The sequence below is a fragment of the Trichosurus vulpecula genome, chromosome 5 (genome assembly GCF_011100635.1).
Source record: "Trichosurus vulpecula isolate mTriVul1 chromosome 5, mTriVul1.pri, whole genome shotgun sequence".
Classification (NCBI taxonomy): domain Eukaryota; kingdom Metazoa; phylum Chordata; class Mammalia; order Diprotodontia; family Phalangeridae; genus Trichosurus; species Trichosurus vulpecula.
The window spans coordinates 200,993,940-201,008,417 of record NC_050577.1 but is presented as its reverse complement, the minus strand read 5'-3'; the positions used below and the strand labels follow the sequence as shown (position 1 = coordinate 201,008,417).

The following is a 14,478-nucleotide window of genomic DNA, read 5'->3' as shown; positions in this document are numbered from 1 at the left end:
GTATGGCATGCCCACATCAGAGAAGGTGCTGTGCTCTATGAACAAAGCAGAATTGAAACAGCTGACAGAAAACACAGGACGCCCAAATGTAGAGTATCCACCCCAAACGTTCACATGGACTATTTGTGTCCAGCCTGGGGTAGAGCATTCCAAGCTCATATTGGTCTGATCAGCCACGGTTGCACACATTGAAACTTGACTCTAGGAGCATGGTGATGTCATCTTGGTTCTCTTTGAGAACAAAGGTCAACAACCAAGCAGCCAACATATATGTGTAAATACACATATATACATATACATACACACATTATGTATGTGTGTGTATATATATATATTGCTGTTGTTCAGTCACTACAGACATGTCCAACTCTCTGTGACCCCCTTTTGGAGTTTTCTTGGCAAAGATACTGGAGTGGTTTGCTATTTCCTTCTTCAGCTCTTTTTTTTACAGATGAAGAAACTGAGGCAAACAGGGTTAAGTGATTTGCCCAGGGTCACAATAAGTGTCTGAGGCCAGATTTGAATTCAGAGAGATGTATACACACACACAAATATAAACACAAAGTAGTTAAAATACAAGGTAGTTTGGGAGAAAAGGCACAAGCAGTTGGGGAAAGGGGAATGAAAAGGCTTTATCGGGAGATATTGCCTAAATTTCAAGTTAAAGAAAGAAAGGGACTCTGTGAGACAAAGATAAGGAGTGAGTGCATTCCAGGCTTAGGTAAAAGCCTGTTTGCAGGCACACAGTTAGGAGATGGGGTGTTGCATTATTAATATGCCTATGTAGTTCTGTATCACAAAATATAAGAGACTCTCCATACAGAAGGTAGAAGAAGTAAACCATTTATTCAGAAACCAGAGAATCAGATCCCAAAACCAATAAGTCTAATCCATCATAGCAGCAAAGATATCAATGCACAACATCACAGCAGGGAGCCAAGCCATCCCATAACCTCCCTGCCCCCTACTGAGGCCTTGCCACCAACAATTACAGCACAGCTAGAACAGGTCTACTCTCTCCCTCAGCTCTAACCTATCTGAGAATTTCTTGCTCTACCCTTCCAGTTCTTCTCGTTCAGCAAGCTCCTCCCACCAAATGTGACTTAGGCTTCCTGTGATGTAAGCAGAGGGCTTATTAATGGGTGGGAAAGATCTTCAAACTTAAATTACTATGACAGGTGTCATGCAGAAGGAACAAAGAGAAGGCCAGTTTGGGTAGATCACAGCCAAAGCAGGGGTAATAATGTTCAGTGAGTCTGGAAAGGTTGGTTGGGGCCTTAAAAGCTTAAGCAGAAAAGTTTATATTTTATTCTAGAGGAAAAAGGAAGCCCCTGACGTTAGTTGAGTTAGTTAAATGACTCCCTACTGGTCTTATTTAAACTTAAGGAAAATCACAAACCTATAAAAATTGTGTATGGAGCTAGAGAGGGAGCAAGGTTATATAAAAGAACTCTGATAAGGGCAAGGATGGAGAAGCCACCTGTTGTAAGAGGTCAGATTGAAATAATTAGACTGTTTCAATGGCTGACAAAAACCCAGGCTGAAAGCAGGAAGGATGGGAGTCTCTCCCATCTCTGGCTATGTGAATAGGGATGTGTTCATCAAATTCTGGAGCATGAAGACCAAAATAACCTCTGACCGAGCTCATCTTAGGAGCCAGGCTCTGTTCTTGATCCTGTACCAGAGTACCAGCCTTAAGCAACATTTCTTTGAAGTTGGAGAGAGTTTGAAGAGAAAAAAAAACCATATGCTGCTTCACACACAGAGCAATTAGCATAGAGAACTCATTAGCTCATGTTAGTGTTGATCGGAAATACTTCAGGAAGCATTTTGACTATAAAGAACAGGAGTTAAACTAGATGACCTCAAAGGTGTCTTCCAGGTCTAATTTTCTACACTTCTCAGATAAAGGCAATGCTGATGGCTCCCTAGTGAATTATCTTGGGAAATACAGTATGTTTGGGGATAGTGTAGAGTGAATACAACTTGGAATTGGAACACTCGGATTCAAGTCAAGTACCTTGCACTAACCCACCAGTTACCTTACACAAGTCACTTTATCACTATGAGCCTCAGTTTCCCCATCTCTAAAATAGGAACAGAGACTGAGACTGGACCTGTGATGGCATTGGTATTGGAATGGAAGTGTTCTCTACCAGTACAGGTTAGCCTTTCTCTGTCAAATGTCTTAATTGCCTAGACCACTGAGGGGTGAAGTGACTTGCCCAGAAGATGACACAACCAATATTTGTCAGAGGTGAAACTTTAATGCAGGTTTTTCTGGCTTCCAGGTCAGCTCTCTCTCTCTAATATATCACATTGCCTTTCATGCAAAATGAGGACCAGTAAAATATATTTGCACTACCTACCTAAGAGGATTGCCATGAGCAGAACCATAACTAGGAATCTTGGCACCTGACAAATTCAGCTGGGAGTGGATGATAGCAGTAGTGCAGAGAGTATCTAGAAAACCCTGATGGGATTTGGGAGAGAAGTCACCGTAATCCCAATGGTGGTACCACGGGCAGTGGGTGGTCAACTGGCAGATGACTACAGAGGGAGGAAGGGAAGCAGCTTCCCCTGACCCATGAAAGAGCCCTGGTTCTAAGTTCTATTTGCCTGGCCCTGGTTAAATCTCTGCTTGTGAGGAACAGATGAAGTTACACATGAAAAATGTTTTGTACACTATGAAGTACTAAAAGTCTGATTTTTGAGGGTGACATCCACAAGGACAACTATGTGCAAAGCACTTAATGTTTGTCAGATTAAACTTAATTGAACCATGCCCTCCCACTTTGTTCTGTCCCTCTTCCAAAAAGAGCATTCTGTCTAGGCTAGGTAAGAACTGGGTCTGAGCCCAGTGAAGCATTTCTTAAATTCTCATGGGGCCTCATAAGGGATGATGAAAAGAGGCTGCTCGAATCTTCTTATTTGAAGGTCTTTAAGAGCAGGAAAGACACCTGTCTGTCTGAGCTGGTGTAGGTGGTGGATGGGGGTGGATAGCACTGCCAATCATTCCTTGAGTAATTCTCAACACAGAGCCTAAGTCAAGACTGTCTTTGGGGGACCTTTGTTTTTATACAGCCCATTGACAGAGAAGGGGGCTGGGAGCAGGTGGACTTCATTTTGTAGAAAAATTTTAATTCATAAGTATTGCTGTTATGCTACCTAGATATCCCTCCCCTTACTCCACACAGCCATTCTTTAGAGTAAATCAAAAAAATAGGGGAAAACCAGTTTGGCAATCACACCAACATAACAAAAAAGTCTGACATTATATGCAATATTCCACATTCATTGTCTGGGCAAAGAAGCAAGAGAAGTACCTTGTCATAGCTCCTATTTGGGACTAAACTTTACAATTTTGCAGCATTCAATTTAGATTGTTTTGGTGTTGTTTTTTCCATTTATACTGCTATGTCATTTTACACACACACACACACACATATGTGTGTGTATATATGTGTGTGTGTATGTATGTATATATACATATATATATATATATTCCATCTTCCTTTTGTAAGTGTGCACTGCTCTTGATGTTTCCATTTACATCCATGTAGATTTACAAGTTAAAGGATACCTGTCCTATCCAAACCACCATTAGTTGATTAAACCAGTTTCTTCCAAAGGACATGGAAGAGTAGAATCGTTATCTTAACCATAGGAGTGCCAGTGCACCCTGCACACACTTGCAGTATTCCTATGATTCCAACCATTGCCACCATAAACATGGTCAAACCTACCAGCATTGAACCCTTGTAATAAGACTATTGCAGCTCACACTCAGTCTGTTAATCGATAAGCTTTTGTTCAGCACTGACCACGCACTAGAATATATAGACCAGATCTTTGGGTTACGAGACAAAAATGCAACAGTACTTGCCCTCGAAGAGCTTTACATGCAACTGTTGCTGTTCAGTGACTTTTCAATCATGTCCCCCTCTTCACGACTCCACTTGGGGTTTTCTTGCAAGAGATACAGGAGTGGTTTGTCATTCCCTTCTCTGGCTCATTTTTACAGATGAGGAAACTGAGACAAACAGGGTTAAATGACTTGTTCAGGGTCACACAGCTAGTGTCTGAGGCTGTATTTGAACTCAGGTCCTCCTGATGCCAGGCCAGGCACTCTATCCACTGCATTATCTTGCTGCCCCAAGAGTTCCTAATTAGGATCATAATAAAAATTTTAAGGTGGAATGAACCTTAGAAGCTATCTACTTCAACTTTTGTCCTTAGCATATTTAATATCTGATCCCAAGCAGGGATGGAAAATGAACATGGGGAATCATATAGTAAGGATACAAAAAGATCTTGACAGGCATTGGGCTGGATCTAATAAGATGAAATTAAATCAATCAGTCAACAAACATTTATTACGTACTTACTATGTACTGGGTTCTGGCTGGCATAGGAACAAAGTGTAGGGGATATGAAAAAGAAGAAGGCAATCAATGCCCTCAAGGAACTTATATTCTAATGGTAGAGACAACAAGTAAAAAACTGTGCATACATGATATATTCAGTGTAAACAGCAGGCAACTTTAAAGGGCTTCAGTTGGGGGAGGGGACCAGGAAAAATCTCCCACAGGAAGTAGCCCTTGATCTCAGTCTCAAAGAAAATCATTAAATAAATTAGTAAATATTCATTAAGTACTTATTGTGTACTGGGAGCCATGCTAAACTCAGGGGTCACAGAGAAAGGCAAAAAAAAACCAGTCCCTGCTGTCAAGAAACTCACAATCTAGTAAGGAAGACAACATACAGACAAGATATGGATGACATAAATTGGAGATAATCAATAGAGGGAAAACACCAACATTAAGGAGACCCCAAAAAGATCTCTTACAGAAAGTGAGATTTTGGCTGAGAGTTGAAGGAAGCCAGGAGGTGAAGATGAGGAGGGAGAGAGCTCCAGGCCTGATAGCCACAGAATATGCCCAGAATTAGGAAATGGATTATCTTATGGCAGGAACAAGCAAGGAGACCAGTGTCACTGGTACATAGGGTATATGGGGATGAGTAACATAGGAGAAAGCCAGGTTATGAAGGATTTTAAAAGTCAAACAGAAGGTTTTATGTTTGATCTTGGAGATAACAAGAAGCCACTAGAATTTATTGAATGGCAGGGGCTAGGTTGATATGGTTAGATTGTTGCTCTTCTTTGATTCTCAGAGAGGACCAATGACATCAGGAGGTGATCTTTTGACTTGCAAGTGAATTGGATTTAAGTGAGGCAGAGCTATGCAAAGTCATCAGCCTCGCTCTCTTCTCCAGGGTCATTGGAGTCCAGTGGCAAGACATGGTTAGATCTATGCTTTAGAAAGATCACTTTGATAGCTGAGTAAACTGAAGTGGGGAATGACTTGTGCCAGGGAGATCAAACTGAAAGCTACTGTAATGCTTCAGGTGTGAGGTGATGAGGGACTGGACCAAGGCAGTGGTGATGTCAGAGAAGAGAAAGGGGTTTATATGAAAGATGTTGCTAAGGAAGAATGAATAGCCAAGGGATTCTAAGAAGCATAGGTGAAGAGGGAGAACCTTCTAGGCATGGGAGACAGCCGTTGCAGTCATAGTGACAGATGAAGCATCTGGAGTAAGAAATAAATGTAAAGTCTTTTGGACTTCCTTTTCCATTTGGCTAATTCTGCCTTTCAAGGCATTCTTCTCCTCATTAGCTTTTTGGAGCTCTTTTGCCATTTGAGTCAGTCTATTTTTTTAAGGTGTTGTTTTCTTCAGTATTTTTTTCTGTATTTTTTTGGGTCTCTTTTAGCAAGTCATTGACTTGTTTTTCATGGTTTTCTTGCATCATTCTTATTTCTCTTCCCAATTTTTCCTCTACTTCTCTAACTTGCTTTTCCAAATCCTTTTTGAGCTCTTCCATGGCCTGAGACCAGTTCATGTTTTTCTTGGGGGCTTTTGATGTAGGCTCTTTGACTTTGTTGACTTCTTCTGTCTGTATGTCTTGGTCTTCTTTGTCACCAAAGAAAGATTCCAAAGTCTGAGACTGAATCTGATTCCATTTTCACTGCCTGGCCATGTTCCCAGCCAACTTACTTGACCCTTGCATTTTTCGTCGGCTATGACTGCTTATAGAATAAAGAGTACTTTGTTCCAAGCTTGAGGGAATGCGCTGTTGTTTTCATAGCAGTTTCTATACAGCCAGCTCTGCCACACCAGCACTCCTTCTTCCCCAAGAACCGCCAGCCCAGACCTGACTCAGATATTAAGCAGGCTGTGCAGTCCTGCTCTGATCTGCCACTTAATTCCTCCCACCAGGTGGGCCTGGGGCCGGAAACAATTGCAGCTGTAGTTCTGTAGCTGTACCACCTCTGCTGCCCCTGGGGCAGTGGCTGAACCACAAACTCCTTTCACTCCCTGCCACTTTTCCCACTAACCTTCTCTGTTTGTGGGTTGAGAAGTCTGGTAACTGCCACAGCTCACTGATTCAGGGAGCTAGGGCCTGTTCCACCCAGCTCCCGGTCTGGTTGGTCCTGCCACTGCCCATGCTGGGTTCTGCTCCCCTCCACTCCCAGCTCCATGCGTGATAGACCTCACCCAGTGACCATCCAGGCTGTTCAGGGCTGGAGCCCTGCTTCCCTCTGCTATTTTGTGGGTTCTGCAGTTCTACAATTTGTTCAGAGCCATTTTTTATAGGTTTTTGGAGGGACTTGGAAGGGAGCTCACACAAGTCCCTGTTTTCCAGCCACCATCTTGGCTCCGCCCCACCTTACCTTTACTTAGATTTCAAGAATCAATTTCACCATTCCAAGATGAGGGAGGAATAGCTAGATGGCAGTTGGTTTGAAAACAATCTGGTGGTCCTGGTAGATTGCAAGCTTATCATGAGTCAGTAGTGTAAGGTAGCCACCCCAAAAAACTAATACTATCTCAGGCTACATTAGGAGAGTCTGAGCTCCCAGGAATCTCACTGGTGACAGTCCTGCAATACTCTAGCCCTGTCATTTGGAGTATCATGTTTAGTTCTGAGTAACACAGTTTGAGAATGACATTGATAAACTGGAGAGCAACTGGAAGAGTTATGGAGGGGCCTTGAATCCATGTCACATATTGATTAGTTGAAGAAACTGAGTGTGCTTAGCCTGGAGAAGAGAAGATTTGGGGGGAATATATGTTGAAGTATTTGAAAGGCCATCATACAAAGGAGGGTTTCAATTTGCTCTGTTTGGGCCTGGAAAGTAGAACAAGGGAATGATGTGGAAATTTCAGAGACCAATTTTGGGTAGATGTCAAGAAAAATGTCTAAAATGTCATGGGCTGCCTTGAGATGGAGGAATAGAATGGGTCCACAAGCTTCCTGGAATCACCCAACTAGTTAGCATTTGAATTAGGTTTTCTTGACTCCTGGTCTGATGCTACATTCACTGTGATGTGTAGCTCCCTCTGGGTCCCATTAGAAGGCTCCTGAGCGCCCCTCGAAGTTGAAAAGTCTGAATTTCTGTTGTGTTACAGAGTAGTGAAATGACTTATTGACAGTCATGGTGTTAGAAAGTAATAGAGCTGGGATGTGAACCCAGAGCCTTCTGTTCTGAACCCTGTGCTTCCCCCTCCACATAAATGGCTAGTGATGCATCACACAGTATATGCCGTGTCACCAATGAAGCCTTCCCTGATCTCCTCAGGAAGAAGAGCCATTTCACTTGACCTGATAGAGTTTTACGATGAATTCTCTTTTGCATATATTTTGTTCTCATCTGGGTACTTCCACCAAGGTCTTCCTCCAATGGCTCAACATGGTGTGAAGGTGATTGCAGAACATATTCTTTCACAGGTTCTGCAGAACTGATCAGGTTTCAAGTACAAGCCTAAGAATTTGTGTTTGATTGTCTGAAGGCTAACCTAATTAAATTCTGGAAAGTCCTCATCAACAGATGAATCCCTGATGGGGGATGATTTTATTTTATTTTTGGACCACAGAAACTCATGAAGACTGGAGGCATTGGGATGTACTCAGTAAAGGAAATAAACACATTTATGAAATAAGAATTCTTTAAGTAGAGTAACCAGTAATATGGATACATAGGTATCTTATCTAAGCTCCTCAAGGACAGGGAGGATATCTTTTATCATTGTGTATATTATACCAAAACCTACCATGGCACATAGCAGATATTTGTTGTTCGTCCTTCATTCTCGCAGAGGACTGATGACATCAGGAAGATAATGTTTTAACTTACAAGTGAATTGGATTTAAGTGAGGCAGAGTTGTGCATAGTCACCAGCTTCACTCTCTCCTCCAGAGCCATCTGGGTCCAGTGGCAAGATATAGATCAGGATGAACAGAAATGGCCCTGGATGCAGTGGAAGACCTTGGCCTTTTTAAGCTAAGATCTTTTCCAGGTCTCAGTTTGTCTGAGGCAACACTCTTTCAGTGATTAAGGCTAGGTAAGAAATGAGGCCCCAAAATGACCTCTTTCACCTACTAAAAAATCACTCTGAGAGGGGACGACCCTTAGGGTTTCTGGCCAGAACAGAAACAATTGCTATTTACACTCACTCTCAGCCACCAAAACCCAAACAATGATCAACAGAGGCTTGGACTGGGACTTATTATTGGCTAGACAGTGAGAGTCAGAGTGATTTGGTTTTAAGGCATAGCCAGGTAGCTCCATTTGAATCCCAATGCGTCTTAGCAAAATCTGGATTTCCAGAGCTCTATTTCAAGAGATCTACTTTCCTTTAAGCAGTAGGTATTTAATAAATGTTGAATGAATGACTGAATTAAAAGGAAGCCTTGCCTATTAGTTCTGGACTCCAAAATAGCCATATAATTAGGTTCCTGTTAGAGTTTAGTATTCATTTGTACAGGAACTGAGTCAAATCCCTACATGATGTTGATGTAGGTGGGCCTATGAAAAGGCAAGCTCTCTAACAGATGTCTGATCACAGCAAGATAATAGACTTGAATGCCTCCAATTGAGTTGTCAAATTGGTAATGTCATCATTGTGTGGTGTGGAATAAGTAAGCTATGAGCCAGAGTTGGGGGTGGTAAGCATGGAAACTAATATCTAACTTCCTTTCACATAGTCAGAAGAGTTAGAGGCTGGAGTGAAGGCCCAGGGGTAGAGCTGCCATTGGGTCTGGCTGGTATAGGCTAGTTGTAATTGGGAGGGCTGGTCCAATATCTCATGCTCTCCTAAAAGTTCTTGCTGTGATTCTTCATGTTGTCCTGAGAAGCTTGATTAAAGGAGACAACAGGCTAGGTGATAGAAAACTTTATATTACTTATTCATTTATTCCCTTAAGTTTGCAGACATACATATATGTATGAAGCCAGACAAAAGTCTGACTACCTGCACAAAGGAATGAGAAAACTTATATACATTATTTTTAGCAGACTCAGCATGCCTACATTACTTCACTTTTATGATCCCCATGTATGTTTAACTGTGATAGAAGAAAAGGATTTTCCTTAATGGAATAGGTTGTAAGTGTTAACAAGGGTCAGTCGAAACTACAACCCAGCATTTCTGTGTTTAATTTACCATTAATATTCCGTAACATAGTATATGTCCATAAAATATTAAGCAAGATTGTTTCTCAGGATTAGGATCTCATCCTTTAATGGTTAATGGGGGAAAGAATGTTCTTAGGTCAGCCTTATCTGGCCTTGTTGACAGAGGAAAAGGTATTCTCTGAGCAAACTTCAGAAAACAAAGAAACTTAGGTTCAGCTCTTCTTCTAGTTGATCAGGCTCTGGCCCTTACTGAAAGTTACAAAAATGATATAAAATGATATTAAATGATCCTCAATAAGATGTTAAATTTCTAACTAGAAGAGATCTTTGAACAGGGGTTCTCAACTTTTTTTGTTGTAGACCCCTTCAGCAGTCTGCTAAGGCCTATGGGCCACTTCTTAGATCATGTATTAGATAAAATACACAAGATTAAAAAAAGAAACCAGTTAAATGCAAATAAAATTATCAAAATATATTTTAACAATTCCAAGCTCACAAACCCCAGGTTAAGAAGTTCTCTAAAAGGTTATCTAATCCAACTCTCTTGTTCTGATGTAGTTGTGGAAATTGAAGCATGGTCTGCACAGCTGCCATTTTTTTTTTTCAAATGTCTGTAAGTTTGAGTCTCCCAGGCTATTGAGCATAGAGATAGCTTAAGTAACATTCACAGGGTAACATAGGGAGTAAGTGACAGAACTGGGATTTTAATTTAATTGCAGTTTTAAAGTCCAGAGGGGAGACTTGCTTACGATTCAATCATTCATTCAATATATATGTTCTAATTTCAAATCCAGCATTCTTTCAACAGTATAAGGATGGTGGGATTTGAATTTAAGTCCTCTGATCTAATGTTCTTTCCCACGTATAGGCATAGCAGGATAGGTAGCTTTGAGGGATTAAATCAGGACCAGTCTTACTCAGATATGAATTTATCCTGTGGGGTATACAGTAATTTAAAGATATATATATATATATATATATATATGTATGTATGTATATATACATATATATACACACATATACATACATACATACATATATATATACACATATATATAGGACCTCTTACTCCCCAGCCTGTCCTAGACAGTTTCCAAAATTCTCCATGTCTCTTTATCATTTCACTTAAAATTCTACCAATTAGATTTTTTTAGGGTGCGCGTGGGGGGTAGGTAGGGCTAACTAACAGCCATTTACAATTCAGTGTGAATAAATTTGATTGCTCTCCTCCAGACTCCTAAGTGGGATGCTCTGAGAGTATGGAATAAAAAGTTCTGATGGGTAGGATAGGAAAGAAGGAATTTTTTACCAAGGGGCATTGCTAGTAGTGGGCAGGGTCAATTAAGATGTCAGAATAGGGGCTTTGGGATGCCAGAGTCCATCCTACAGGCCCCGGTTCCCTTTAGGATTGTAGAGAGTATTGGTAAGGCAGTATTAAGTGCCAGGATATGTTCAAGAAGAACCTTGGGCTAAAACTCCTCCAGATTGTGTGTGTGTGTGTGTGTGTGTGTGTGTCAGTCTGTCTGTCTGCCTATCTGTCTGCCTTTCCAGGTCCCTTCTCTCATGCTTCATTCCTGTTTCTCTTGTTTATTCCACAGCCCCTGATGCTCCCTACACCCACTGGAAGCAGACAGTTTTCTACTTAGAAGATTATCTCACTGTCAGGAGGGGCGAGGAGATTTACGGGACCATTTCCATGAAACCAAATGCAAAAAATGTGGTGAGTGCAGGGAAGGCAACTTACAGGAGAGGCTCTCTGGTCTACAAATCCTTCAGGGGGACTTCAAATAAGATTCCCATGCTAGGCTTCATTGCAGAGAGTAAATCATCAGCAGGAGTTTAGACAAGATCCCTTCAGTCTTTTGGCCCTATGGAGTTTAGACAGTGGTAGGGAAATCAGACATTGTCACGCGTAACTGTGATACGCAGCATTATATGGTAAGTGGGAGGCATGAAGCCCAAGAGGGAATGTGCCTTTTTCCTGAGAGGATCAGGGAAGATTTCATGGAGAAGGTGGCACTCAAATTGGACTTTTAAAATTGGGTAAGAATCCATCAGGCAAAGATAGAGAGCATTTCTGGCAGTCAGTCAATCAACATTTACATGCACTGGGGTAGGACACAAAGAAAGGCAAAAAAATGGTCATTGCTCTCAAATCTAACACAATAAAGGATAAGTTAGAGATATTCAATAGAGGGAAGGCATTCACATTAAGGGGGATCAGGAAAGACTTCCTGTAGGAGGTGAGATTTTAGCTGCGACTTGAAGGAAGCCAAGAGGCAGAGATAAGGTGGGAGAACATTCCAGGTGTGGAGGACAGCCAGGGAAAATGCCTGGAGACTGGAGATGGAGTGTTTTGTGGGAGGAACAGCAAGAAGGCCAGTGTCACTGGGTCACAGAATACATGGGGATGAGTAAGGTATAGGAAGAATGGAAAAGTAGTTGGGGGGAGTAGTTTATGAAGGTCTTTGAATGCCAAACAAAGAATTTTTTATTTGATCTTGGAGGTGTTAGGAAGCCATTGGAGTTTATCAAAGGGGTGCATGTGTGTGTTTGTGTGTGTGTGTGTGTGTGTGTGTGTGTGTGTGTGTGACATGGTCAGAACTGTGCTTTAGGAAGATCATTTTGATGACTGAGGGAAAGATGGCTGAGAATGGGGAGATCTTGAGGTAGGGAAACCAACCAGCAGGCTACCACAATAATAGTCCTGGCAGAAGGTGATGGGGGCCAGCACCAAGGTGGTGATAGTGTCAGAGAGAAGGGATTGTATTATAAGAGATGTTGCAAAGATGACATTGAAGCTGAGACAAATGAAGAACTGGAGAGACATAGTTTCTGGGTAATTAATAATCAATTTATTAATTGAGCTAGCTGATAATGAATTGATGGCCAGTGGTCTTACTCAATAACCACCTGATGGAGATACCAAATGTTTTAATATATTTTTAGAAAAGGGGGTACCCCCACAGGTGAAAAATCAACCCTGACTGGTGAACAATTAATGAAGGGGGTAGGCTTTCAAATGAAGAGATAGGCTGAAGGCCTTCAGCTCCTCCTTCTGAGAACATGCCTTGATCATGAGACTCAACTGCCTCCAGCAATCTGGACAAAGGAATCCATCTCTACCTAGACCACTCTGGTTGGTTTTCTCCTTCATGAGCCAGGTTATCCTAAATTCTGATTGAAGAGTACAGGGATTTGGGCTTAATGCTTTATGGCTGGAATTCACCTAGATTAGATTCTGTTTACACTCTAAACAGAAGTAAGGTCTTCTAGTTGAGTGGGGTCCTGCCCAAGATTGGTGGAACATGTTCCAGGAGGATTTGGGCAACCTCATCTGTCAGCAATGTCCTTCAGAAACAGACTAACTTACAGAGCTGGTCTCTGAATAAAGAAATAGAGAGAAAAAGCCTTAATCCTAATTTAATAATTGGTTATTAATATAACAGAAAAATAATTTCTCTCAAAGCTAAATTCAACAGGACTTGGCAATACATTAGACAAGAAGGTGCGAGAGTGAGTGAGATGTCTGGGAATATACACAAGTGATCGTGGGTGACTGGGAGGACTGTAGTTACCTCAATAGTAGTAGGTAAGCTTGGAAGAGTCATGGGTTTGGAAGGAGAAAATGATGAGTTCAGTTTTAGGCATGTTGAGTTTTGGATGTCTGCAAAATATCCGGTTCAAGATGTCCAACAGGCAGTTGAAGATATGCAACTCGAGGTCAGGAGAGAGGTTAAGTCTGAATAAATAGATTTTAGAATCATCAGCATAGAGATAATAATAGAATTCATGGGAGCCATCGAGATCACAGGCATGGATAGAACCCTGAACAGCGGCTCAGAAGTGAGAGCCCATGGTTTAGAAAGCAGGGATCAGTCTCAATATGGCTAGAGTGTAATGGTTGTAGAAAGAATCCGTATCAGATAAGACTTGAAAAATGAATTGGGGCTAAATTGTAGAGGGTTTTGAATACCAGGAGAGGAGTCTGAACTTTACTCAGCAGGCAACAGGGAACCACTGACCTACTGCAGGAAATAACAGCTCATGGTCTTATGATGCTTCCTGTCTACAAAGCATTTTCACACATATGATCTTGTTTGTGTTTCACCCATATGATCTTCAAAACAACCTTGTGATGTAGTTAGAGAAATCTTATTCTCTTCATTGCACAGGCACAGAAATGGATACTCAAGAGAAGTTAGAGACTGTCTAAGGTCAAAGAGCTAACGAGTGTCCCTTGGAGCCAAGTCCAAGACTCTTTGCAACAGGCCATACTATTTTCCAACAAGATTTGCATTTCAGCAGAGAAGATTTAGTTTAAAGATTTTGGAATAAACCTCCCGTGAGGATGGCAAGTTGCAGGGCTAGGTTGTTGGGTGCTTTCCCTAGAAAGCCGTAAGAGTAAGTAAGCTAAATACCTGTTGGTACAGGAGAGATTGGATGTATTCTGTCTGCAAGGAGGGCAGAAGGTGAATTGATCTTTCATCTTTTCTTTTCTTTTTTCTTTTGGCAGCGGGACCTTGATTTCACAGTGGACTTGGACTTTAAAGGACAGCTGTGTGAAACATCTGTATCTAATGACTACAAAATGCGTTAGCACACAAAGGAATTTGCAGAAAGCAAAAACAACAAAAAAAAAGAAGCACTGTCTCATCTCGATCTGCTGCATTTGCCCACCAAGGAAAACTGTTTGCAGGACTACACACGTGGACCTCAGTGTGTTAACTCGGCCCAGAAGTTTGGTCACCTCAAGAGGTTCCCAGCGAGCCTTGCTCTAGGTTGGAGATTCAAAAGAACCCCCAGCTCAGCTCTGAAAGTCCAACCTAAAGGTCATACAGGCAAAGAGGTGCTGGTGCTCCAACAAAACCCCCCAAGGATGGAAAAGGACACATGCATACCAATTGTATTCTTTAACTGTGAATCTCTGGATCTCCCAAGTTTTGCATGCTGCAGGCAATTAGGGCAGACTGTTTACATTAAAACGCAGAGACATAGT

At 41.6% G+C, this 14,478-nt stretch overlaps 1 protein-coding gene across 1 annotated transcript in view; it reads left to right on the top strand.

Moving 5' to 3' along the window:
• The window catches only part of PRMT8 (protein arginine methyltransferase 8), a 145,276-nt gene extending 131,152 nt beyond the window's left edge, over positions 1-14,124 (top strand). The window contains exons 7-8 of the mRNA XM_036760686.1: positions 11,078-11,199; positions 13,996-14,124. Coding sequence (XP_036616581.1) covers positions 11,078-11,199; positions 13,996-14,079 — 206 coding nt within the window. The 3' untranslated portion in view covers positions 14,080-14,124. The remainder of the gene's footprint in view (positions 1-11,077; positions 11,200-13,995) is intronic.
• The last annotated feature ends 354 nt before the right edge of the window (positions 14,125-14,478 follow it).